The sequence below is a fragment of the Nomascus leucogenys genome, chromosome 21 (genome assembly GCF_006542625.1).
Source record: "Nomascus leucogenys isolate Asia chromosome 21, Asia_NLE_v1, whole genome shotgun sequence".
Lineage (NCBI taxonomy): Eukaryota > Metazoa > Chordata > Mammalia > Primates > Hylobatidae > Nomascus > Nomascus leucogenys.
In genome coordinates this window covers 7,645,262-7,672,180 of record NC_044401.1, presented here as the reverse complement: position 1 = coordinate 7,672,180, position 26,919 = coordinate 7,645,262, and the positions used below count along the sequence as shown (strand labels likewise).

Genomic DNA, 26,919 nt, shown 5'->3' with positions numbered 1-26,919 from the left:
GGCCTATTTTAATGATTTTAAAATTAGATCTTAAATGTGAAAGTAAATAAAGGCAGTAAGGGAAACACTACACAATGAGTATGTATGGTTGCTGGCTGCAGAATTCAACAATACAGTTGTGACATTTACAGATATCACAGATCACTACCAGAACATCACATAAGTTTATTTCAGATGTAACAGCAATGTTAAAATTGACAAGTTTAATTCTTAACTGCACCAAGTAAACTTAGCCATTTAAGTATTTTTTTAAGTTATTCCCTCCAAAAAACTGAGGGAGCTTTTCTTTTCCACCACCACACACCATGGTTTCCCAATAGTTCTCTTTTTGGAGGACTTTTCAATTGATGAGTAAACTGCTTTAGAGATATTTCAGAACTTCATTCCCCAAATGAAAGCTAATCTGGACAAACTATATATTGCATAGATTTCTCTACAGATTCTTTGCTTTAAAACCTAAATGCAACTACCATACAGTGTAATTTTAACCTATTTGCCCCACAGTAAAAACTATCTGTCCTGAAAAATATGATGGATATATCCTGTGATTTTCCAGTTAACAGAATTGTTCTACTTCAAAGATAATTATCATATATCAAAATAACCAGCTCAACATAGGACATTACTTCAGTCTTTACTGACTCATAGGCATATGAACTTGTGCCCAGCTTTTTACCTCTTCCACATTCTCCTCCTCCTCCGTAAGTGGATGGAATTATTTAACTAAGTTTGATGTAGGACAATTAACCCTTTACAAACATTTACAATTCAGGTTAAGTCACTGACTACCGTGGAAAAAGAAACTATATATAATGATAGGGAGCCTACACACTCAATTCAAAATTTAATATTTTTTCCTCCTTAAATAACATATACTTGTCATGAGGCAGCTATTCGGTTTTCAGTAACCACATTTAGGGATACATTCATAGGACTGATTAGATAGTCCAGGTGAAATGGTTATAGAAATAGAGGCAGTGTCATCTCAGAAAACCATTTATATATCAAAGTCTATTTTGATACCTGGGAAGTTTACAAAAAGGCTGCTGCATTCTTCAAACTAATTATGCCTTCTGTAACTCAAGCACTTCTCTTGCCAAGAGCAAGCTCAAACTTATCCATGAAGATAAAGGTGCTTAATGCTAAACTTTTCTTCTAAGCTTAGATTTGAATTAAGAAATGAATACCCCCAAAAAACCAGCAAGGTCTTTCTACATTTTACCATCTTAAGATTAGAACCCTATAAACTCATTCATCAACTGTCTTCTTTTTCTGTATTATTCTTGGCACTCAAGATTGTTGAAGTCTACTGCACTTTGTACTTTCACATTCTCAAATAAAAACTTAAGGTTATAAAGTGTGCATAAACATTTTATAAAATAATTTTGTCATTTAACATATTTGGAAATGAGACTTTATACCAGAATTTTACATAAGAGGATAAATATGAATTAAAGTTCCTTTTAAAGTCAAATGACAGAAAGCTCAAGCCCTGTGCATTATTTTAAGGTCTGAGAACATTTCTAAATAGTGGAGACGGGACTACAAGTGAAAAACATGAATATTTCAGATGTCTCCCATCTTACAAAGTTATCAACCTGTCAAAGCCACTCCCTATGTGCCGGAAAATGATCTGGCATAAACCAGTCCTCTCAGTGGAGGAGGTCACAGTGACGTTTGTATTATTAACATTTTACACTTCTATTTTTCCAAGAATAGAAGCAGTATGTTTAACAATTGCCCCTGCCTCAAATCCTTAAACTCAATATCATAGGCACTGAGTATAAGCAAATCTGGGATGTCCTCCAACAGATATGCAATAGCACAGCTATGTTATTCTCAAAAATACTGTCTATTTTCTCCTATAAAATCAAATGCTCAGTGGCCACACTTTTAACAGCTGGCATTAGATGACATTAATTCAATTTATTGTGTCACAGCCCATCTAAGCTTCCTTTTAGGTATTTTTTAATATGTCCAAGAGAAAACACCTGCTTCAGGTTTATTTAGGGGTAGTGACCTATAAGGACATCAACTCAATTTTTAAGGTTAGACTATTGTTGGGTTTACTGAAGAAAAAGGAACAGGGGAAAAAATCAAATCACAACACACCTCTTTAGGTCAGTTAAAGGCCATATCTCTAGCTGGGATATTAAAAAAAAATTAATCTCACCAGCCCAAATTCTAAAAGTTAATGCCACTAGTAACAATCAACAGCAGGAAAAACAAACCTGCTAACAACCAGCCCACTCATTAGCAAAAAAGCAGTTTAACTCAAATACTTAGACCAAAGTATAACACTAAACCAAACTGCCCCACCCACCAGCAAGAAGAGAAGATATAATTGCTTAAAAATAAAAATAAGCTTGGTATTTCTTACAAGGATAACAATGTTCCAACTCCCGAGAGTGCTCAGAAGGACTAAAGGTGGAGTGAAGGCAATGTCTAGGGATTAGTATCCCACAAAGTGTTTAAAAACCCAAAGTACCACGAACACACTCAACTTGTCTATGAATTAGAGAACAAGATACTGCTGCTGCTTCTTTTTGTCTTCTGAAATATACAATGTTTTGTAGGCTCTGCCCTTCAATGTGAAAGCAGGACATTAAATTTGAAATTATTTGACAATTAAATTTTTAGGACCATCTAACTTTAACTGCAAAATTAAACAGATCTACCTTTTCCTTCCTTCAAACCTTACCTCACAAAAATAAGAGAAAACAATTCAAACATGATTTTTTTTTAAAGTCCTCAAAAGTATTAAAACTCTTAGAGAAAAGGAAAAGAAGAAGGAAAAACAAGAACAAGGAGGGAGAAAAGCTTTAAAAGAAAAGTGTTGGGGTGGGGGAGGAATCAATGGGCCTCTCTTTTATTTGGCGACAAGCAAGTGCAAGAAAGTTCATTTGTAATTTGTTCAGTTGTCTGTCTTTTGCACATCTGCATTCTGACCAGAAGGAACTTTGAGGTTTTTCTGCAGCACATGAGCATCTGCGGGCTCTATCCTCTTATAGTAGTTCTTCTTTGTCTCAATAATCTCAAAGCCAAACTTCCTGTAGAAGTCAATCGCCGACTCGTTGCTGATCTGGACATGCCTGAGATATAAGAGAGTATCAGAAAAAAAATTAAAATTAAGGTTTCATCAAGTTTTGAGCATTCTCCACAGATAGCTCCAAATTGGTTGGAGCTAGAATGCTGCAGACATTTGTTACATTCTCTTTACAATAACCAGTAATCAACAAAGGTTAGGCAGGCTTACCTAAAACCTTTTGATGACAATTTTACACTTTTAATCTAATTTTTACATTTGTAAGACAGCTGGCTGAGATTAGAAGGCTCACAGTGTTTATTCTTGTAGTCAACAAAGGGAAAGTACCACAGCTATCAAAATTTTTTCACTGTAAGAGGATAAATTATTAAAAGGCCCTATTAACACACAGAAAAAAATGATGAAAAATAAAAAACTAGGGTCTCAAAGCTGGAAGATATATCTTCCTTCTGATTGATAAAAAACATGGTATGTTTTAAAAATTAAAAATGCAGGCTTTCTCAATTACTCTCAAAATAACACTGTATAATTCAATCTCTCACATGGCCAAACTAAATTATGAACATCCATGACTGTGATCTTAGTCATAGCTCTTTATCTACAGCCTCTTGAGATTCAAGTATAATCTCAGCTAGATAATCTCTGATTTTGATTATTAAACTCTACTACAAATGATCTACTACAATGTTCAAGGCTATCAACATAGCCTTGAACAAAACACACAAGGTTTTGCATGAGAAAAGTAGTATTAATAGTCTTGAATTCTGAAGGCCTGAGTTTTAATCCTGATTTCATCCCTATGACTTTGGAGCTCTCATCCTAATATAATAAAGCAATGTGTTCTAGCTCAGGTTCCTAATCTACTATTATTAATAAAACAACTAAACAAAACTAACAACTACTCGAATACTTTGTAACAACTACTTCCACATGTTTCCAAAGGCACAATAAGTGACCAGATTTTAAAGTTTCTAGTAGATTTCTCCTGTCAATTTATTAAACCCCTTTGATAAGAACATTAAATATTATTTTACTTACAGATAAATGTTGTCAAAAGTACCATCTTTTTCACAGATGTTTAAGACATGATTTAACATTTTAGTTCCTGTTAATAAAACAAATAACAAACACGTGACTTCATAAATCAACCTTTAAATTATGTATCTATCCACTTGCCATCTGAACTACTTATTGAGTCCTAATAGAATTTATGAGGTATACACTAGATATCCTTATTTTCCAAAGTCGTATTCTCTCTCTACAATAACTACATATGTTTAAAACTGTTAGCAGAAGACTAACCTTTTTAAACAAGCACTTCCAGGTAGAAGAAAAACAAAAAGCAGAAGGGGACGTAAACACCAAATCTATGTAGGGCTTCCAACAGAATTATGTTAATAAACATTAGTTATTTTTCACCATATTTTACATAATTCAGTAACCCTTTCCCAGTATTCCTTAAAAAGACCCAAATTAACTTACTAGGTCAGCCACATTAACAAATAATATGTTTATGCTTCTCTGAAGAAGTAAAAAAACCACAATTTTTTACCTATTCCTAGCCTTCGGTAAGGTGCCAGACATCCTAGTGTCATGATGTAAAGTCTCTTCTGATTCTGTGAATGATCCACCCTACAGCATACCGCACCTACAGCAATATCATTGAAATAGGCTGCCAAGGAAAATATAAAGATATAACGTTGAACAGACAGAATAACACATTTAATCTTTTTCCCTTTTAAAGGACTACATTGTTCCTATCAACATTAAATTTCATCAACTATTTCATGAATATCGATGACCTCAAAGCTCTTATGCCATCTTAGGAAGTTTAAGCCTCCTCTAGAGTATAGCTTAAAAAGTGAAAACACACAGGTATACGCTAAATAAGAACACTAAGCATTTCTTTTTAAAATTCAACTATTTTATTCAACTGATTTCTCTGAGATTTTTCTCACAACCTAGACCACTCCCATTTCCTCACTTATAAAATAAGCAAACTAAATTAGTTAACTCTTTCTGCTCTATAAAAAACTAGGGTTCAAGAACAAAAAGAAAGAAAAGAAGGGAGGACAAAAAAAAACTATTATACCAAGTTTTGCTAGCTCGCCAACCTCCAGCACGTCCTTGTAGAACTTGTCATTGTAGCTGACTGGAAAGATGACCTGATTCAATCTTTTCAACTGTTTAATATTGTGTGGTGTCACATCTCCCAGCTCGATCCGGCTACTGGAACAAATCAAAATGTACTCAATAAAATATAATTAGCCTCATTTGTTAATATGAACATATCAAAGGGGTACCAAGTCTTTTTTACATGATTAATACAACTCTTTCAGAGTTGATTTATAAGCAAATTATCATTTATTAGCAAATCTTGACAGTCATTCAATACAAATTCTACTCATAGCTTTCATACAATTACATACATTTAGGGACAAATATGGTACACAACTACTACTACGAAGGCCAGAATAACATTCTACAAGTGTCAAAATTTTCCTTGTAGTTTATAGTTCAGAAAAATTTAGATACACCTATTTTTGGTAAAATTACAGTTCCTTTGTCCAAGTATCTTACTTCTAGGAATTTATTCTAAGAAAACAATAGAAGTATGCAATACCATGCACATTCTATTCATTGAAAACCGTGGTATATGAACTACCTACATCAGAGTCACAGAGGTGATATGCAAAATTCACATTCCTGGACACACATACCCCATTTTCAGAACCAGAGTTGCTGCAAACGAAACAAAGGAATCCACATTTTGAAAACCACCCCAGTATGAAAACTATTTATTAAGAAAGCAACAGGAGTGATATGGTTTGGCTGCGTCCCCATCCAAATTTCATCTTGTAGTTCCCATAATTCCCATGTCGTGAGAGGGACCCGGTGAATCACGGGGGCGGTTGCCCTCATGCTGTTCTCGCGATAGTGAGTTCTCACAAGATCTGATGGTTTTATAAGGAGCCTTTCCTTCGCTTCGCTCTCATTTCTCCTTCCTGTTACCATGTGAAGAATGATGTGTTTGCTTCCCCTTCCACGTTTATAGGTTTCCTGAGACCTCCCCATCCCTGCGGAACTGTGAGTCAATTAAACCTCTTTCCTTTATAAATTACCCAGTCTCGGGTATGTCTTTATTAGCAGCGTGAGAAAGGACTAATAAAAGGAGCATTCCTAAGAAACCACTTGTAATCAAAACAATTGGTTCCATGGAAAAGATAAAAGCTAAAAAGTTTCAGTTCCAATTTCCAACAAAGTATCAAAGTTGTTTTGCCTGCAGAGCTATAAACAAACAATTTTTAATAGCTGAAGTGAACTTCACTGCTGTCAAAGGCGGATCAAATGTGATAAGGCAAACCTGACAGCATTCTACAATTTTTTTGCTCCATCCGTATTATTTGCCCAAAAAGATGTAGTATATTGTGTTTTGTAGAGAAAAAGTACATTTCAACTATATTTAACAATGGGCTTTTGTTAACAACAGAAACATGCTTGAAAGGATTTTAATGTGTAGTAGAAACTGTAATTTTAAAAACTGTATTTTGAAATGTTAAAATTTAGATTAAAAAGCAAACAACAACAACAACAAAAAAAAAACAGCTGGGCATGAAGGCCAGCACTTTGGGAGCCCGAGGTGAGAGGATCCTTTGAGCCCTGGAGTTGAAGACCAGCCTGAGCATATAGCAAAACTTTGTAAGAAATTTAAAAAACAAAACTTAACCAGGTGTGGTGGCGTGCATCTATGGTCCCAGCTACTTAGGAGGCTGAAATGAGAGGACTGCTTGAGCCTGGGAGGTCGAGGCTGCAGTAAGCTATGATTGTGTACCATTGCATTCCAGCCTGGGTGACAGACTGTCTCAAAAACAAAACAAAAAACAGCAACAATTACAGATAAAAAAAGAAATTTCTGAAGTTATCTGGATAGAGAGGAATATGATGTAATATTTTATCTTATAGTACAAAGTTCTCTAAGATGTATTACTCTATAATGCCCAGTTTGGAGAACATTCTACTTGCTAAGGAGTTAGCAGCAAAAACAGGAGACTCTTACCCCCTATTTAAGTAGTCTGTATGAAGAACACAAAAGACAGCATAAAGCATCCTTTCTGTCATACTTAGCAGTTTTGAAAGGCTTAGCTCATTTGGAACTTTAGCCTTCCTGCCTCCATTATTTTATACACCACTAATCTGTATTACTTGTTGCAACCAATGATCTTTTCATGTCTTGTATGTCTTCCTAAAATCTGAACATAGTTTCTTAGCAACCACACAGATTAAATAAACAAACATGTTAGTAAAAGGGTAAGAGATTTATATATTTAAAAATCCCCTCAGCACCACAGGGAAGGTTAAAAAAATAAAAATAATAACAGATTTTCTTGTTATAGTCTCTTTTTATAGCCTTTTCTCATCCCAAATATTTGACAACTATAATGAATTCCCTGTATGAAATTCATGTTTTCTTTAAGTAGATTACATCTCATTCACAGAACTCCCCCTCTTCATAACACTTTTCTGACTAAAATCTACTGGGCTCACTTTCCCCACTGTCTACCATTCACATAAAAAAAAAAAATTGGGAGGCCAAGGCGGGCAAATCATAAGGTCAAGAGTTTGAGACCAGCCTGGCCAATATGGTGAAACCCTGTCTCTACTAAAAATACAAAAATTAGCCCAGTGTGGTGGCACGTGCCTGTAGTCACAGCTACCCGGGAGGCTGAGGCAGAAGAATCGCTTGAACCCAGGAGGCAGAGGTTGCAGTGAGCCAAGATCGCACCACCATACTCCAGCCTGGGCAAGGGAGCAAGACTCCGTCTCGAAAAAAAAAAAAAAAAAAAAAAAAAAAGAAAAAAAAATCTGTGGATACCGTTATCCTGTAAACTATAGAATCCTTTATTTTTCTTTTTTTGAGACAGGGTTGCTCTGTTGCCCAGGCTGCAGTGCAGTGGCATAATCACAGGTCACGGCAGCCTCCGCTTCTCAGGCTCAAGTGATCTTCCTTCCCACCTCAGCCTGATGAGTAGCTGAGAAAGGCACATGCCACCATGCCCAGCTAATTTTTGAATTTTTTGTAGACAGGGTTTCGCCACGTTGCCCAGGCTGGTCTACAGTTCCTCAGCTCAAGTGATCCGCCCACCTTGGCCTCCCAAAGTGCTGGGCCTACAGGCGTGAGCCACCGTGCCTGGCCAAAATATACGATCCTTTAAAAATGCAGTAGCTGACAGGGATCACATCTTACCTACGTTGTCTCCTGTTTAACTTACCATAGTGCCACAAGTTGGGTGTAGCAATTTTTTTACATACAGTTTATATTAATTTAGAGCATCTCATTTAAAAAATAGTCTTAGTATTTAAAAAGTGATTTAAAATTACATTATGAAGTTGAAGTATGAACAATAATAGTAACTTAAGAACCTAAAAAGTCAAGCTTCTAAAGTATAAATGAAAGAACTTGAGGTTTTTAAAACTTTAGGAATCATTTGTAGGTAGTAACTAGGCTTCAAGCATATTTACAATTTTCAAAGAATAATACCAGGTATTTCTTGACTTCACACAAGAAGAAAAAGTGGTTATAGTGCACTGTGCTAGATTGAGTCTAATAAAAGTTAACTACTAAAAAAAAGTTTCCATTAGGGTGGCCAGATAAAGCCTAAATAGAGAAAACAATATTGAACCATTAGGGAACAGGCGGCTTAATCTTTCTCTAACTAATTAAAAAAATACATGTCTTTTTTTTTTTTTTTTAAAGCACACCATAGAAATGACGTAGAATGGGAAAATATCCTACAATAATATGGCCAGAAATGAGTTTGTTAATAGTCTTCCAATATTTTTCTATGTGCGTATATATACGTACATACACGCTTTAAACAAATTTGAGATATAAGTATTGTTTGGTAGCTGTTGGAAAAATTAAGCTGTTTTTGAGAAATTAATTTGATTTTTTCAAGAAACAAATATGCTAGAACAATTTCAAAATGTTCACTTAATGTAACCTTGTCAGCAAAACTGAGCCTCAAATATAGTTTAACTCTCATTAACATGATATGTCTGACTGAAATGGAATACTTCTGTAATCCTGATCACTTAGCTCCAAATTATTTTAAGACGTGGATTTTCTAAATATATCAAAGTAATATAATCAACTTGTAAATCTAAGTTAGCAAGGAACACGTAGTTAAAAAAAAAAAAGGCATAAGCTTAAGGGATATGTAGACATGTCAACTTGTAAATCTAAGTTAGCAAGGAACACGTAGTTAAAAAAAAAGGCATAAGCCTAAGGGATATGTAGACATGTCAAGAAAATAACATTACTTGAATGTAAACAACTAAAAAGCTTTTAGTTAGAATAACCTATAAAAAGTTAAAAGAAAGTCCAAAGTCTCTATTAAAAAACTAATCTAATGGAGATTTAAAAAATTCTGTCAATCTGAATTTTTCTAAAGTTCTTATGACCATAATAGAGTTGCCTATTTAAAGCATAAATCAATTCTATTTCAATAAATATTTGAATATCTGTGTTATGCATCTGGAATGCAAAGGTGTTTACATCCGGTAGGAAAGACAGGTATATACAATGTGCTACTAACTGTATGTACATACAGTACAAAAATAATACTAGAATGAAGGTGACAATGGGAAACATTTTGAAGAATGACTAGCTTATCTTGTGGAAGGGCAAGAGATGCAGTCTAATAAAACATGAACAAAACAGCAATGATATAGTCCGAAAACTAGTCAGTTTGATATGGCTAAAACATCAAGTGTGCTTGTGTATAAATGCGGAAGCTGAAAAAGAACCAATTTTATGAGGGCCTCGTATATGGACGCATTTGGTTATCTTCTCTGTACTTATTCTCTTGGTGATCTCATTCAATCTTGTAGTTGTGTGGCTTTAATGCTGCCAATTTCCAAATTTCTGTCTTTAGCCTATAGTTCACTCCTGAACTCTACATTCCTAGATCCAAGCCATCTCCAGCAGATACTTCAAACTGAACATACTGCAAACAATTTCAAATCTTTGTTCCAAAATCTGCTTTGCTTGCAGTTTTTCCTGTCAATTGATGGCCTCTCCATCCTTGGCTGCAGAATGTTAACTCCTTCAAGTCTTTGTTCAAATGGTATCTCAAAAAGGCTTACTCTGACACACTTTTTTCCCTTTCTTTTTTTTGAGACGGAGTCTCCCTCCGTTGCTCAGGCTGGAGTGTAGCGGTGCAATCTCAGCTTATTGCAACCTCCGCCTCCTGGGTTCAAGCAATCCTCCTGCCTCAGCCTCCTATGTAGCTGTCATTACACGCATGTGCCACCACTCCTAATTTTTGTATTTTTAGTAGAGATGGGGTTTCACCATGTTGGCCAGGCTGGTCTTGAAATTATAGGCTCGCCCACCTTGGCCTCCCAAAGTGCTGGGATTACAGGTATGAGCCACTGCACCCAGCACTTGTAATATTCTTGATATGTTTTCTTATCAGGGTTATGTTGGCCTCAAAGAAAGTCTGGAAGTGTTTCTTCCTTTTTGCTGTTTCATTCAAAGAATAGAAAGCTTCAGGTATTTTCAAATTATGTTAGGAAGGGCATAAATATTTAGGACTACTGTTGATAATTTGACCCTTTTATCATTTTGAAATATCCCTCCTTTTTGCTGGCAATACTCCTTGTTTTAAAGTCTACTTTGTTCATTAATACACACGGTTTTCTTTCTTTCTTTTTTTTTGAGATGAGGGTCTCAACTCTGTTGCCCAGGCTAGAGTGCAATAGCACAATCTTGGCTTGCTGCCACCTCCGCCTTCTGGGCTCAGGGGATCCTCCTGCCTCAGCCTTCCAATTAGCTGAGACCACAAATGCATGCCACCACTTCCAGCTATTTTTTTTTTTTTTTTTTTTTTTTTTTTTTTTTGTATTTTTGGTAGAGACAGGATTTCACCATGTTGCTCAGGCTGGTCTCGAACTCCTGAACTCAAGCAATCCACCTGCCTCAGCCTCTCAAAGTGCTGGGATTACAGGGATGAGCCACCAGGCCTGGCTTTACAGCTTCCTTCAAATCAAAGTTTCATGTTCTATCTTTTACCTTTTTTTTCTTTTTCTTTTTCCTTGTGTCCTTATATTTAAAGTGTGTGTAAACAGCATATAGTTGGACCTTATTACTTTAATCTGACAATTGGAGTATCTAGTCTGTTAAGATTTAATGGGCCAGGCACAGTGGCTCACACCTGTAATCCCAGCACTATGGAAGGCTGACTCGGGTGGATCACTTGAAGCCAGGAGTTCAACGCCGGCCTGGCCAACATGGTGAAACCCTGTCTCTACTAAAAATACATAAAATTAGCCAGGTGTGGTGGCGAGTGCCTTTAGTCCCAGCTACTTGAGAGGCTGAGGCAGGAGAATTGCTTGAACCCAAGGGCAGAGGTTGCAGTGAGCCGAGATCGCACTACACTCCAGCCTGAGTGACAGAGCGAGACTGTTCAAAAAAAGATTTAAGTAATTATTGAATTACTGATTTAGTTGATTCAAGTCCATCAGCTTGCAATTTTCTATTTGTACCAAGTATTAACTGTTCTTCATTTTCCTACCTTTTATGGGGATCAATTTTGATTGATCCCTTGGCTTTCGGAAAAAAAAAAAAAAACTTTTTAAAGCTTACATAAAATTAAATTCATCTTTTTGGTGTATAGTTCTGAGTTTTTACAAATACATATAATCAATGTAACCATTACCAAAATATACAATTTAATTACTCCCCAAACCTCCCACATGATCCTTTGAAGTTCAACTCCCAGGCAGCCACTAATCTCTTTTTTGTTCCCCATAGTTTTGCCTTTTCAAGAATGTCACATAAATGGAATCCCAAAATACATAGCTGCTTGTTTGGTTTCTTTCATTTAGCATAATGTCTGAGACTCACCACAGTGTTGTGCATATCAATAGCTCATTCCTTGTTAATGTTGAATGGTATTCCATTATGTGGATGTACTGTAAATTTATCCTCTTGTTGAAGGACAGTTGTTTACAATTTTAGGCGATTACGAGTAAAATTCCTATAAACATTTACATATAAGTTTTGGTATGAACGTAAGTTCTTATTTCTCTTAGTAAATATCTAGGAGTGGGAATGCTGGGTCTTAAGTGTCTAAGAGTTCTAGCTGTTCTGAATCTTCATCAGCATTTGGCACTGCTGACTTTTAAAACTTATGCTATTCTAACAGGTATGTAGTGACAACTTATTGTGGTTTTTAATTTGCATCCCCCTAAATAATAAATGAAGTGAGCATCTTTTCATGTATTTCTTTGCCATTCATGTATCATCTTTGATAAATTATCAGTTCAGATTTCTTGTCAATTTTTTAAAAACTGGTTTTTCTTGAGTTTTGGGTGTATTATGGATACTTGTCATTTGTAAGTTATGTATGTTGCAAAGAATTTTTACCAGTCTATGGCTTTTTTCATTTTCTTACTGTTTTTGGGAAAGTTTTACATTTTGACAAATTTATTTCATGGATTTATTCCTGAGTTGTATTCAAGAAATATGCCTAACTCAAGATCACAAAGATTTTTATGTTTTCTTCTAGACATTTTACATTTAGGTGTATGAACTCCCTCTTTCTTAAATACCCCTCATTTCTTTTTTCTTAAGCAGCCTTCTTGAGGTATAATTTATATACCATAAAAGCCACGTTTTAAGTGCACACTTCAGTGATTTTTTTACTATAAAGTTGTGCAACTATCATTGCAATTCAGTTTTGGAACATTCTCATTACAGTCTCAAAATTCCTTAGGTGCATCTGCAATCAATCCCCTTTCCTATCCCTAGACAGCCACTAAATCTACTTCTCTTTCTACAAATGTGCCTTTACTAGACATTTAATATAAATGGAAGCACACAAGAAAAGTGATCTTTTGCACTAGGCTTCTTTCATGTGGCATGCTTTTGATGTTCACCTGTGTTTTAACACATGTCAGCAGTTTGATCTTTTTATTGCTGAATAGTATTCTATTTTGGTATAGTTTATACCACATTTTGTTTATTCATTCACCAGCTGATGGATATTTGGGCTGTATGTGCATCTTGGCTACTATAATGCTGCTATGAATATTGCATAAAAGTCTGTGTGTGGACATATGCCTTAGTTTTTTTTTCTGGTAGATAACTAGAAGTGGGATTGCTAGGTTGTATGACAAATATTTTTAGCTTTTAAAAAAACTGCCTGTGGTAGGTACAATAATAACCCCCACCCCCAACCAAAGGATGTACATGTCATAATCCCAGGAATCTTGAATATGTTACTTTACATGGAAGAACAGACTTTGCAGATGTGATTAAGATCTTGAGATGTGAAGATCAATCATGATTATCCAGACAGGCCTAATATAATCACATAAGTCCTTAATAAACAGAGGAGATATGACAACAGAATACTATTCAGACAAAAAAGATTTTAAGATGCTCTATTGCTGGCTTTGAAGATGAAGGAAGAGCCAGGAGCTAAGGAATGCAGGTTGCTTATAGAAGCTGGAAGAGCCAAGGAAACAGATTCTCCTTAAGGGTCTCTAGGAGAAACACAATCCTACTGTATTAGTATCCTAGGGCTATCTTTAAAAATTACCACAAACTCAGTGGCTTGAAGCAACAAACTTATTCTCTTATAGTACAGGAGGCTAGAAGTCCAAAATCAAGCTGTCAGCAGGGCCATGTTCTCAAAACTCTAGGAAAGAATCTTTCCTTGCCCCTTCCAGCTTTGGTCTCCCCAGGTTTGGGACAGCCTACCTCCATCTTCACATGGTCTTTGTGGTGTGTCTGTTTCCTTTCCTCTTCTTATAAGGACGCTAGTCATTACATTAAGGATTTGCTCTAATTCATATGAACTCAATTATACCTGCAAAGACCCTATTTCTAACTTAGCTCACATGCTGAGGTTCCAGATAGATAAGAATTTTTGAAGGACACTATTTAAAATCACTCTGTCTGCCAACACCTTGATTTTAGCCCAGTGAAACCCATTTCAGACATTTAACCTCTAAACTGTGGCTGTGACGTTTATATTTCCATCAGTAATGTATTAGGGTTCCAGTTTCTCTACACCTTTTATTGCCTTTCTGTTAATAGCCATTCTACTGGTGTGATGTGATATCTCATTGGACATATTTCTCTAATGACTAATGATGTTGAGTATGTTTTTGTATGGCTATTAGCCATTTGTTTATGTTTTTTTGGTAAAAAGTCTATTTAAATCTCTTGCCCATGGTTTAGCCCTGAGAATAAACCTAGAATTTTTACACTAATTTTGTACTATTTTTACATTGGATTGCTTGTCTTATTCAGTTTTAAGAGTTCTTTATATATTCTGGATACAAGTCCTTTATCAGATAGATGATTTTGCAACTAATCTCAATTGCAGCTTGTCTTTTCATTTTCTTGCCACGGTATCATACTAATGTAAGGTGTTAGTAACATGAAAAAACTGGGAATTTTTTATAGCATCTTTGCAATTTTTCTATAAATCTAAAACTACTCAATTGTTTTTTAATTAGTGGAGGAACTATTAGCATAAGAGATAAGGCATTTCAGCCAATTGCAATTTGTGAAACTTTCTGGATTCTAATGTGAAAAAAAATCTATTTTTAAAAGACATTTATTTACAAGACAGAAAATAAGTACAAACTGGGTATCAGATCATAAGATAATATAAGGTATTGTAATTGTTTAAAAAATCCTTCTCTGTTAAAGATTCATATTAAAGGCCAGGCATGGTGGTTCATGCCTGTAATCCCAGCACTTTGGGTGGCTGAGGCAGGTGATCACCTGAGTTCGGGAGTTTGAGACCAGCCGGGCCAACATGGCGAAACCCCATCTCTACTAAAAGTACCAAAAATTAGCCGGGTGTGGTGGTGCACACCTGTAATCCCGGCTACTCAGGAGGCTGAGGCAGGAGAATTGCTTCAACCTGGGAGGTGGAGGTTTCAGTGAGCTGAGATCGCGACGCTGCACTCCAGCCTGGGTGACAGAGCAAGACTCTGTCTCCAAAAGAAAAAAAAAAGAAAAAAGAAAAAATATTCAAGTATTTAGATATAGAAAAGGATACGACATCTAGAGTTTCTTTTGGAAGTGCCCCAGCAAAAAAGGAAAAGGGAAAAGTATAGGTCAAACAAAGATGAAATAAAATGGGAATCGATCCTACTTACTGTAGTTGATTGATGGGGCTCATTCTACTGTTTCATTTCATAAATGTTTAAAGATTTCCACACATACACCATGGAATACTACATAACCATAAAAAAGAACAAAATCACATCCTCTGCAGCAATATGGATGCAGCTGGAGGCCATTATCCTAAGTAAATTAGAGTAACAGAACACTGAATACTGCATGTTCTCACTTACAAGTGGGAGCTAAACACTGGGTACATACAAACACAAAGATGGGAACAACAGATACTGGGGACTAGTAGAAGAGGGAGAAGGGAGGGAGGGGCAGGAGGTGAAAAACTACCTGCTGGGTATCATGCTCACTACCCAGGTGACAAGATCAATTGTACACTAAACCTCAGCATCATGCAACATACCCACGTAACAAACCTGTACGTGTACCCCCTGGATCTAAGATAAAAGCTGAAAAAGAATCCCTAACAAAAAGTAAAATAAAATACAAACATTACTCATTATATAAGGTACAACAAACTGCAGTACTTTCCAGGCATGTTATTTTTGATACTAAAACTCAAAGTAGAAAGTAAATTATTCCTCGTTTATTTCTTACTATATGAACAAGTAAAAGGAGGCAAGACATTCAAACATTTAAAACACTACAATTTCTCAATCCCCAGCTGTACAAGGCTTCAGTTTATATAGAACAGAAATTGAATGAGAGCTGAATGAGTGAGCCTTCCATTTAAGTCCCAGATCACTCTTCCAAATTTCAGCAACGTTCAGTCTGTTATCATCTTTGCTTTTGGAATAAACACCTATTAATACATGTTCTGATAGTTCTTTTTTCCATCAAAACTAGTGTCAAACGCTTTTAAGGTATGAATGGGCAATTTTAAAAATGATTTATATAATGCAGTCTAAATGTTACCCAATGAGACTGAAGCAATGCTAATGTTAAATAAAAACTACGTGGTAAAGGGAAATGCACTTGGACTTTTTAAATGAAAGAATTCTCTTTTATAACACATTGCTTTGCCAGCTATTTCCTGAAACATAACTAATTCACAGCATATAACCTTTGACTATGGGACTATATCAGACTACCAAGGATGTCTGTAGTAAGAAGAAGGTCAAAGAAAAGAATATAAGAAACACTTGAATTTTAGAGGTAAAAGAACAGGAACCTACAAAGATGTCCAAGAAACAATTTTCAAGAGAAGGGAGGAAAAAACCTGGAGAGTGAGTAGTGCTACAAAATCAAAGAATGGATCCCAAACCTGGTTATATACCAGAATTATCTTGCCAGTTAAAAATTCAGATTCTCAAATTCCACCTTGGCAGCTTTACTTTTGTAATTAAGCTTGTTATGTAAATCATCATCCAAATTTAACACCCATTTAAATTAAATTTCCCACGGCATGTGCGTAAATTCCTAAATCTGAGAAATCTGGTGAGGGAAACAAGGGCTAAGGATGGGCATAGAGAATGGGTCATTGGAAAAACTATGCTATATGATCTTTTTTTTTTTTTGTATTTTTAGTAGAGACGGGGTTTCACCGTGTTAGCCAGGATGGTCTCAATCTCCTGACCTCGTGATCCACCTGCCTCGGCCTCCCAAAGTGCTGGGATTACAGGCGTGAGATCACAACGAATCATGAATTGTTTGCTTACTTCTGATAAGAATGTAATATAATGTAACAATGTAGACTATCTTAATTTATCAGTAGTTTAAGACCTTTACTCTGTATGTAAGACACAAATTGCCGGCCTAAGAGTTAAATCAGCCATGTGGTCACATCTATTTGACCCACAGGTTTTTTGTTTGTTTGGTTTTTGAGACAGTCTCCCTCAGAAGCTCAGGCTACAGTGCAGTGGCGTGATCTCAGCTTACTGCAACCTCTGCCCCCCAGGTTCAAGCGATTCTCATGCCTCGACCTACCGAGTAGCTGAGACTACAGGTGCCCGCCACCATGACCGGCTAATTTTTGCATTTTTAGCAGAGATAGGGTTTCGCCATGTTGGCCAGACTGGTCTCAAACTGCTGGTCTCGAATTCCTGGCCTCCCACCTCGGCCTCTGAAAGTGCTGGATTACAGGCGCAAGCCACCGTGCCTGGCCTGATTCACAATGTTTCCTTTTTGTTTCTGGTTTTTACATTAAGTTCAATGCTAATATTTAAATGAAATGATTTTACATATAGTCTCAAATTGCAGCTTCTCTTCCTTTACTGATTTACTTTACGTGGTTCCTGTTGGCACTAGAGTTTATAGCCCTACCTGTAGAAAATTGAAGACAGTTGTTATTAAATACACAAAATTACTCTCTCAGCTCAAACTGGTGTGACGTGCTACTTTTTCTTGTTTTTCAGATTCATAACAATCAAACCCCAAGGCATTTTCATACCAGAATTTTTAGATTAAGGAACTGAAAGTGGGACAGACCGTGATGTAAATAAGAAACAGCTACTGCCAAAGTGCCTACAGACACTTTATATTAAGTCCTTAAATGTGAAAAATGCAGTTACTTGTCTGCCTCTTTATACACCCCCATTGGCTATCAATTTGTGCCACAAGATTATAATTTCATGTACATAACTTCTGGGCTTAGACTATGCTAGTAGGAAAACTTTACCCTTGGTCTATAAATCAAGCAGTGTGATGAGTTAATGCACACTAAATTTTGGCACAGCGATGTCAGGTATTATGGACGCAAATGTTTTTAGCCATTCAACCTATTACCAATTATGCTCCTAATTGTAAAAACATTTAGAAGCAATATTCTCAAAGGCCACAAGATGGGGATATGACTCCACAAAAGTGGGTCTCGGTAAAAAGTGTTTTTTTTTTTAAGAAGGATGGTTTCACTATATTGCCCAGGAGCCTTGAAAGAGTGATTCCTCTGGAAAATAAATTCCTTCAACCTGAAAGCAGGTCCATTCAGAATTTATCACACAGTTTCAACACTAACTGCTCAGGAGGTCTTAACCTGTCACCCACTGAGATTTCTACCTCATATGAACTATATTACTGTTTCTGTCCTTACAAGGCACCTCTGCCCTGCTACATTTATTCTTATATCTCTTACCTCTTCTATAAAACTATAAAACTTAGGGCAGGATCTCAAATTATTTCAGGGAATTACTAAATTACTTGGACAACCAAAAGTGTCTTCAGACATTACCAATAATTGGGAAGAGGGGGTGGGGGTTGCCCTAGTTGGCAGTTACTGTTCTAGAGGTTTGGCAGTAATTTTATAAGTGAAAGTGGGGCTGGGCATGGTAGCTTAGGCCTGTAATCCCAGTATTTTGGGAAGCCAAAGTGGGCAGATCCTTTGAGTCCAGGAGTTCAAGACCAGCCTGGGCAACGTGGCAAAACCCTGACTCTATTTCTTTGAAAACAGTGAAGTTGGGGTGGATCAGCTCTCCAAACTGTATGCCTGCAAGTAGCAGAGGTATAAAAATCTCAGCAATTATATGGTCGGTTACTAATGCTAAATACACACATGGGTACAATCTGCTCAAGACTATAACCTAAAAAGAATCAAATTATTCTGTGGAAAATTGTTTCCACTGTCATCCACATATTCAGTTAAGAAAGCTCCTTGCCAGCTTATGGCTTTTCTTTCACTGCCATCTAAATGTTAATGTTTTTATTTCCAAATCTCTGAATCCAAGCCAATATTTCTGACTGATTACTGGCGATCTCTACAAGAATCTCAAATTCAACACATCCAAAAGCAACAGCATCACTTTCCATAAGAAATTAAAACTACCTCTACAATCCATGAAGAGCCCACCGTTCATTCAACAGAGAAATTTAGTTTTCTATGTATTCTTTATGTCCTATTTTAATCTCTGTTAATTCTGCTTCCCCAGATACCTACAAAATAGAACTAGCACACAAGCTAGAATCTTTGGCCATTCCTATTCAGATTCAAGCCATTCTCTTAAAAGACAACCAAGGCCCAGAGGTTGAAACACCTTTATTAGTGACCCTACTGCTAGCTATCATTTGTGGTACATAAAACTAAAACTTGGTTGCTTTTAGTTCAATGCTTTTTGCATTACAGTACGTTTCCTTTAAAATAAATAACAAATTATATATACCAGAAGCAGGGGAACCCAAACATACCTTTAAATATACCCTAATTTTCTGGAAAGAGAAGTCTTTGAAATGCTCCTAAGTACAAAACATTTTCCTTGCTTATCCTTGTTTAAACAACTTCCAGCTCTAAAAATTTTTATTTCAAATGACCTGGGCCCTAATGTCTCACCCCTACTCTCTAAAGAACATCATCTTTGTTTTATAATTTGAAGTTAAGGCAATCATCATCCCAATTAATAACTGGGTAAGTTATAAACAACTTAAGTCACAAAATGACCAGTAAAAATGGTGTATGTCCAAACTTCACTAATCATGAAATCTTTAAAAAAGGAAATGTCATTTATCACCTAATCAGCAAAGTAAAACTAGAGTTAAAGCAAAATGTGAATATTTACTCAAAGACAACTTGTAAGGAAGCTATTAGTTATTTCTATCATTTTAACGTATTCAAATGTATTGAACGCATCGCAAAGAAAATTTATACCATTCATGGCTGAAATGTCAGCCACAATATGTTTTCTTGAGGTTTTTCCCCGTGCCCTTCCCTTTCATTAGCCCTTGGAAAGAGAAGGACATTTTCATACATTACTGACAGAATAAATTGCTACTATCTTTTTGGAGGTCAACTGGCAACAAACACCAGAGCTTTAAAAATGTCAGTACCTTTTGATCCAAAAAATTCATTCTTAGGAAATTATCCAAAAGAAGTTATTAAGGATGTGTGTCAGGTAGTTTTATGAACAAGCATTCACTACAGCACTATAGGGGATTGAGGTAAGAAGCCTCTGGAATTGGAGAACAAGGTTTTCCCTTAACAGTTTCTGATAGAGACAGAATATAGCTTGCACTAGCTCAAGAAAGATGAATACTTCCAATTATCTCTTCCCTACCCTTTCACAGCAGACCAAGTGACTGAATGGCAACACTTAAACCAAAAACCAGAATCGCCTCAAAATCCTTCACCACAGAGGTATAAACAGCCATAAACTATCTGTTGGCCCACAAGTTGAAACATTCAGAAATATCTACCATCCGGGAAGTAGATTCTAAGGGAAAAGATCTTGTTTTATACAACTTTGGCTTTTTATGGGTTTAGCACAGGACTGTCCAACAGATATACAAGTGACATACAAAATTTAAAAATGTGTAATATCTTGGGAAGACTTCCCTGATATAACAGAAAAAAAAAAAGTTTAGTATTCACATTTACAAGGGGAAGGAATCATTTCAACATGTAGTCAAAATAAGTTATTTTCCCTCAAAAACGTTTTCATTCAAGTTAAGTATCCACATTCACAAGGGGGAGAAATCATTTCAACATGTAGTCAAAATAAAACTTATTTTCCCTTAAAAATTTTTTTTCATTCAAGTTTAGTATCCACATTTACAAGGGGGAGAAATCATTTCAACATGTAGTCAAAATAAAACTTATTTTACCTTAAAAAATTTTTTTCATTCCAAGTCTTTAAAATCCAGTTTACTACACTTACAGCATGGCCCAATTCAGCTACTCATTTTCCTTAGAAATATTTGATCTGTATTTACATTTCACAAAATCTGCAGTAGATCCACATATCTAAGTTGTTTCAAACATACTTAAAAATGGACCAATAACTTGTGAGTTTTCTTTTCTTTTTGAGACAGGGTCTCCTTCTGTCACCCCGGCTAGAGTGCAGTGGCGTTACCATGCCTTGCTGCAGTCTCCTAAGCTCAAGTGATTTTCCCACCTTGACTTCCCAAGTAGCTGGGACTGCAGGCACACACCACCATACCCAGCTAATTATGATTACTATTTTTTTTGTAGAGACGAGGTCTCACTATGTTATAGCCCAGGCTGGTCTTGAACTCCTGGGCTCAAGTGATCCTCCTGCTTTGGCCTCCCAAAGTGTCAGGATTACGAGTGTGAGCCACAGTGCCCAGCTGAGAATCAGCTTTCACTTTAAAATTTAAAATTTAGTTCTGTCATACAAGGCACATTTTTTTTAAAGGTCACTTTCAATTGAGACCCAATGACAAAAGGTGGACAATAATCAATTTGGTAAAACAGATTAACAGTACCCTTTAAAGCTTCTGTTTCCATGTTTACTAATGGCTTCCCCACATAGGCAATATCATCTAGACTATGGGAGAGTTTTCAATGACTCCATAAGGACTAGTGATGGTAACAGAAGCTTTATCACTTTGAACTTCACAGATATTATCAAACTGAGACACTGTATCTCCTCCTTTTACATAACTTAACAGTTACTTTTCTAATCCCTTCTTCAGTGTCTGAGAATCCGAACTGAACAAGCTGTCCACATACAGCCTTGTTTTCAGAAAGTGATGTGGATGACTATACTTGAATGAAGGATAATCAAAGAAATACACATAATTTGGCTTCAAAACATGAACATTACTACATATTGGAAAACAGTGAAACAAATCAGCTGCCCAGCATTCCTGCTCCAGGTCCTCAGCACACAGACTGCAGCCATCTTACCCGGGAAATGGCAACTGTGCCACAGACCACAAGGTACATTTCAACTGCTCAATCGCCAACTGCAGCTAGTCACGACTGTACTAGACAGAACTATAACATTTTGCCATTAAGTTAGGCATTGAATAGACTTAAATATAGCTCTCACGTTCACGATGGGAAGAATGTTTCTACTGGTATTCTATTGGTTACTGCTGGCTGCATTTAAAAAAAGATGAAGGCCAATCATTTGAATAATTGAGAAAGAGTATCGCTTCAGATATCACACAGCTGAAAGCCATAGGTAGTACCTGGAAGAAAAAATTAGGAGTCCCAATAACAGTTCCCACTCTACTGATCATATGTGCAGTAGTATTCACACAACAGAAGTAAGGATCTTTGAAATTATGACAAACAGGGAATATCTTGATTCAATAAGATGAGTGCTTGGACTACTAAGTGACTTTAAAAAATCTTTTCCAACCCAGAAAGTATTGATTATTCTTTGTTTAGAGCTTTACTAAGAGTTGTCTGCAATTTCAGGAAGAAATCACACCACTAGTGGCAACACAACATGAGTCAACAATGCACACAACTGTATAGGCAGCAGATATACTTTCTAAATTACACGATGATTCTATTAACAGATAGATGCAAACACTTGATCTTATGCTTTATGGCGTAGTTGTGCCACATCATTAAATATTGAAATAAATTTTATTATAAATTACTTCCCTTTTATTTTTCTTTTATATTAGAGAGGACAGTACATTGAATTTTTAGAAAAACTTATGGTGTAAGTAGGTTATATTTTATATGAATTCATCTCAACACAGCAAGGGCACATTACAAAGTATTTGTTAAAATTCACTATCTCAATCAACAAACCACAAATTGTTTCACAGAAGGAAGAAGCATAAACTGTAGGTTTATAAAAGGTGTCAAATGCTACGTCAGCCTGACTAGCTTTTGGTTTTGCTGAAAAACAAAATAGCAATAAACCTTTAAAAAAAGTTTTTTGTTTTTTTTTTAAGACCAGGTTTCACTCTGTTGCCCAGGCGAATATACAGTGACAAGATCATGGCTCTCTGCAGCCTTGAACTTCTGGGCTCAAGTGATCCTCCTGCCTCAGCCTCCCAAGTAGCTGGAACTACAGACTTGCACCACCATGCCTAGCTGACTTTTTTCTTTTTTGAGACAGAGTCTCGCTCTGTCGCCCAGGCAGGAATGCAGTGGTGCGATCTCAGCTCACTACAACCTCCACCTCCCAGGTTCAGGTTATTATCCTGGCTGCTTTATTGTTTGTAGCGACGAGGTCTCACTATGCTGAGATGCTAAAAATATTCCTTTTGCCCCTTACCAGTCCATATGCTGTCAGAGGTAACCACTGTTCGGAGTTTTTAAAGTTTTGTTTCTGACTGCAGAATCTTACATTTTATTTTATTTGGTAAAACGGCTCCCTTTACTATTCCAATTAGTAATCTACATTGTTCCATATTTATATTACTGCTACCTACTGTCCCATCTTAGTCACGTATTCACATTTTGTTAAAGACATTTTTTATTAGTACTAATTTGCACCTCTTTACTACAATTAAAGGCTAAATGATTTGGTTTTATTATACTTTCTATTACACTGCCTAATTACATTGCCACCTCAGTCATGGTTATCTGTGGCATACCTTCTTGCTCGAAATCGCCTTCCCTAGAGAAGAACAGATAAAAATACCACTCACAAATTCAAACTACAATGTCCCTGGTTCATAAAAACAGCCAACCTCAAAAGGAAGCAACATTTCCTAGTATATCTCAAACTTCTACATGGGCATATAAATTACATTCAGTAGTTAATAACCGGAAATTTATCTTCCGTGGAGGAAAGACATGCCAATACAATGGAAAGTCCTACTGCTACTACTAATAAAAATACTCATGGTAAAAATATGAAGAAAAACCAGGTAAGTTTTAAGTTTCAATATGATAGGCAACATAGGCAACAGTGTGCAATTTTAAATATTTGACTGGTTTGTGTTGGGACTTCTGCAGTTTCCAATTTTAGATATTTCAATTTACTGTTTACTTAGCTCAATATACAACAGAACACTTAGCAAATAAAATTTCATACAAAAGCTATATAATCAAGACCACTGTTTCGTTTTTACAGGCCATTCCAAATTAAGAGTCAGGACTATAAAATCGACCACACTGTGCACTGTGGTACAAGTTTTGGAACTCAAGGTGCTTATTTTAAACCTATACTGTTGTGGGTTCGGTGTCCGAACAAACACAAGTTAAGATTCACACAACTCATTTGTTGAGTGTCTTAAATACAGACTTAGAAGCAAAAAAAATTAGAAAGTTTCATCTCATCTGGGAGTTAGTTCATTTGTTAAGTTTAAGGGATTATTCCTGTGAAATCATCTTGAAGGTTTACAGTAAAGAACACAATTCTAAGCTCCCAATCATAAGTAATAGGAACTTCACAAGCATAGTTACTAGCATAATGGTACAGATTCAATAGTTTTAAGTTTCCTCTAAATTCGGCCAGTTACTCATTTCTAGGGATCTGCCTTCATCAGGTTACATGTAAATATCCATTTTAAACAGAGATAATTGCTCCATGAATATATTAATTCAAGGTAGATTGTGAATATTATTACTGTTCAGCTCCACTTCTATCGCCAAGTTATGTATCAGAAAGAACATCACACCCTATGGAGACTGAACTAGATTGAAGATTTTGGATCTAAACATACAGAATAATTTCCTGGCAACCCCCTTTGCAAATCCATGGCAATTTCAACACTGGGAACTCTTCAGCCTCATTTTGCTTACTTAACAGAACATGACAAACAAGTATTGAGTGCCTGACAATGAGTACAAAAATGAGTAAGAGTCAGCAACCATGCTCAAGAAGTGCAGTATATGCCGCGCTCAGTGGCTCACACCTGTAATCCCAGCACTTTGGGAGGCAGAGGTGGGTGGATCGCTTGAGCTCAGGAGTTTGAGACCAGCCTGGCCAACACAGTCAGACCCCCGTCTCTACAAAATATACAAAAAATTAGCAAGGCGTGGTGGCGCGCGCCTGTGGTCCCAACGACTTGGAAGGCTGAGGCGGGAGGATTGCTTGAGCTGGGGAGGCAAAGGTTGCAGTGGGCCGAGAGATAGCGCCACTGCACTCCGGCCTGGGCAACAGAGCCAGACCCTGTCTCGTTAAAAAAAAAAGAACAACAACAACAAAAAAAAAGGAGTGCAGTATAGCAGAAAAACAACATTCTCCAAATATGTTGGATTGTATCTGAAATAGCCAAACTTCCCAGATCATGATTCAAGTGGAGCAAATACTTCCTATACCCGTCAATTATATTTACCTAACTGGAACTCTTTAGAACTTGATGTGAAACAATGCAGGTACTGTGAATAGTTCATGGTTCTTAAATTTTAAAGATTATTAAAGAAAACATACAATTCAACATTAGAATAAATATCCAGTATTTAAAGGAAAATTAAAGTAAGGAAACATGTTACAGACCTAAGACCAAATTAAACTTTCTTGGAATCTCTTCAGGAACCTCAAATACCGATACACAGAGATAATATTTAGGTCCTTGTTTGGGGCAGTATGAGATTACGTTGAAAGTGACTTTTATTTCAACCTCAAAAGGGCTGCTGAATAGTCGGAATGACTTCGTTAACTAAAAACATAGTTATGATTTCTTAATCGACTTACAACAACAAACTAAGGCATCGCAGAGAGCTTTTTAACGTTTATGAGCTTCATTTCTTTGACGGTAAAGACAAGCTCCAAAACGGCTTGAGGCAACGCTTATGAAAAATGTTATGTAATTAATACATTAAAACTATACAACTTAATGGTAAGGAGACATTTCATAAAAATTTAAACAGTCGATCCAAAATAATTCCTAATTTTACGTAAGAGGGAAACGGTGGAAGACCGAACATTAACTTTGCCAATCACCTGAAAGGAGCAGCGTGGTAAAACTACCCAGGACCGCCTCAGCACTCAGGGGCAATAGTGAACTACTGAAGCAATAGCTCCACCTACTGATCCACTCTATACTTCCTTAAACATGTTGGCACCCCAAATCTACAGTGATCGCGCTCTCTTCCCCCTCCTCCACTCGCTGTGACCCAACCCAAATCTAGTTGAGTCACTAGCTCTTAATACTCATCCCCGTGCTCTTTATTCCAATTTCTTCTTCCTCCAGAAGGTTCTGCACAGCTCCCAAGCATGAATTAAACTGAAAGGTGTCAAACACCGCAGTTCCAGAGTTGAGTCTGGAGATGGAAGACAACCAAACCACTCCACCTGGAGCTGCGGGCCGGCGTGGCTCAGCGGTCTGCTCCCGGGAAGGAGGCCCCGGGCGCCTCACAATAGCCTTTCCATGTTGCCCCACTCAGCCGCTTCTCTCCACTCAACAACCCACACTCGTTCTCCGAACCGAAACCCTGAAGCCCCCAGGGCTTGCCTCCGCTGGCCCTTCAGCCCGCCAACAGCCCGAGCCTCGCCTCCGCCCCCTCCGGGAGCCGAGGGAACTGAGCAGCCGAGAAATCTCCCTCCGCCGGTCTTCGCCCTGAATCTCTCCTCGCCTTCGCGGCTCTCCCCCTCTACATGGGCCCTGGCCCTTCTACCCCGCCGGCCGGGCCCTGCCCGGCTGCCCTTCCTCACCCTTTCATCTTCCCCGCCTGCTGAGGCCGTCGTTACCACCGATATCAACGCCGTCGTAGTCGCCGCCCTTAGGTCTCCGCGCCCTCAGCTCGGGCCACTCAACCCCGCAAGCCGGCCTCCTAGCCTGGGCAGGGAGCTGGGCAAGCGAGGAAGGCCGCGAGAATCTACGGAGGGCTTGAGTCTGGTGGGGGCGGGAGTGTCTCCCGCCGCCGCGCTTGTGCCGCCGCTTCTCCACACGTGCAATCGGGTCTCTTAGCTCCCTCCCGCCGCTGCCGCCAGCCAGACCCGCTGCCGCGCTGTGACCTTTCACCCCGCCCCTCGCGCGCCGGCGCGTCCGCCGCCTCACGCGCAGCCGCACTGCTCGCCTCCGCGCACCCTGCCCCTCCACTCCGGAACTTCCATCTTTCTCCTGGACTGGGGTTTCTGGCGTCATGCTCCTCCCTCCCACCCGCTTACGACACTACTTGTGGGGCTGG

General features: G+C 37.5%; 1 protein-coding gene across 2 annotated transcripts; it reads right to left on the bottom strand.

Moving 5' to 3' along the window:
* Nucleotides 1–141: 141 nt before the first annotated feature.
* On the bottom strand, nt 142–26,802 carry NAA50 (N(alpha)-acetyltransferase 50, NatE catalytic subunit). Of its 2 annotated transcripts, none has more exons than XM_012501024.2 (5): nt 26,444–26,802; nt 5,139–5,272; nt 4,599–4,718; nt 4,085–4,151; nt 142–3,092 (listed from the first exon to the last, which is right to left on the bottom strand). In XM_012501024.2, the coding sequence occupies exons 1-5, from the start codon at nt 26,449–26,451 to the stop codon at nt 2,915–2,917; spliced, it is 507 nt and encodes a 168-aa protein (XP_012356478.2). In that variant the 5' UTR covers nt 26,452–26,802; the 3' UTR covers nt 142–2,914. The 2 variants fall into 2 exon arrangements, with proteins under 2 accessions (XP_012356478.2, XP_003261871.2); XM_003261823.3 differs by having other exon boundaries at nt 5,139–5,275; nt 26,444–26,775.
* Between the last annotated feature and the right edge of the window lie 117 nt (nt 26,803–26,919).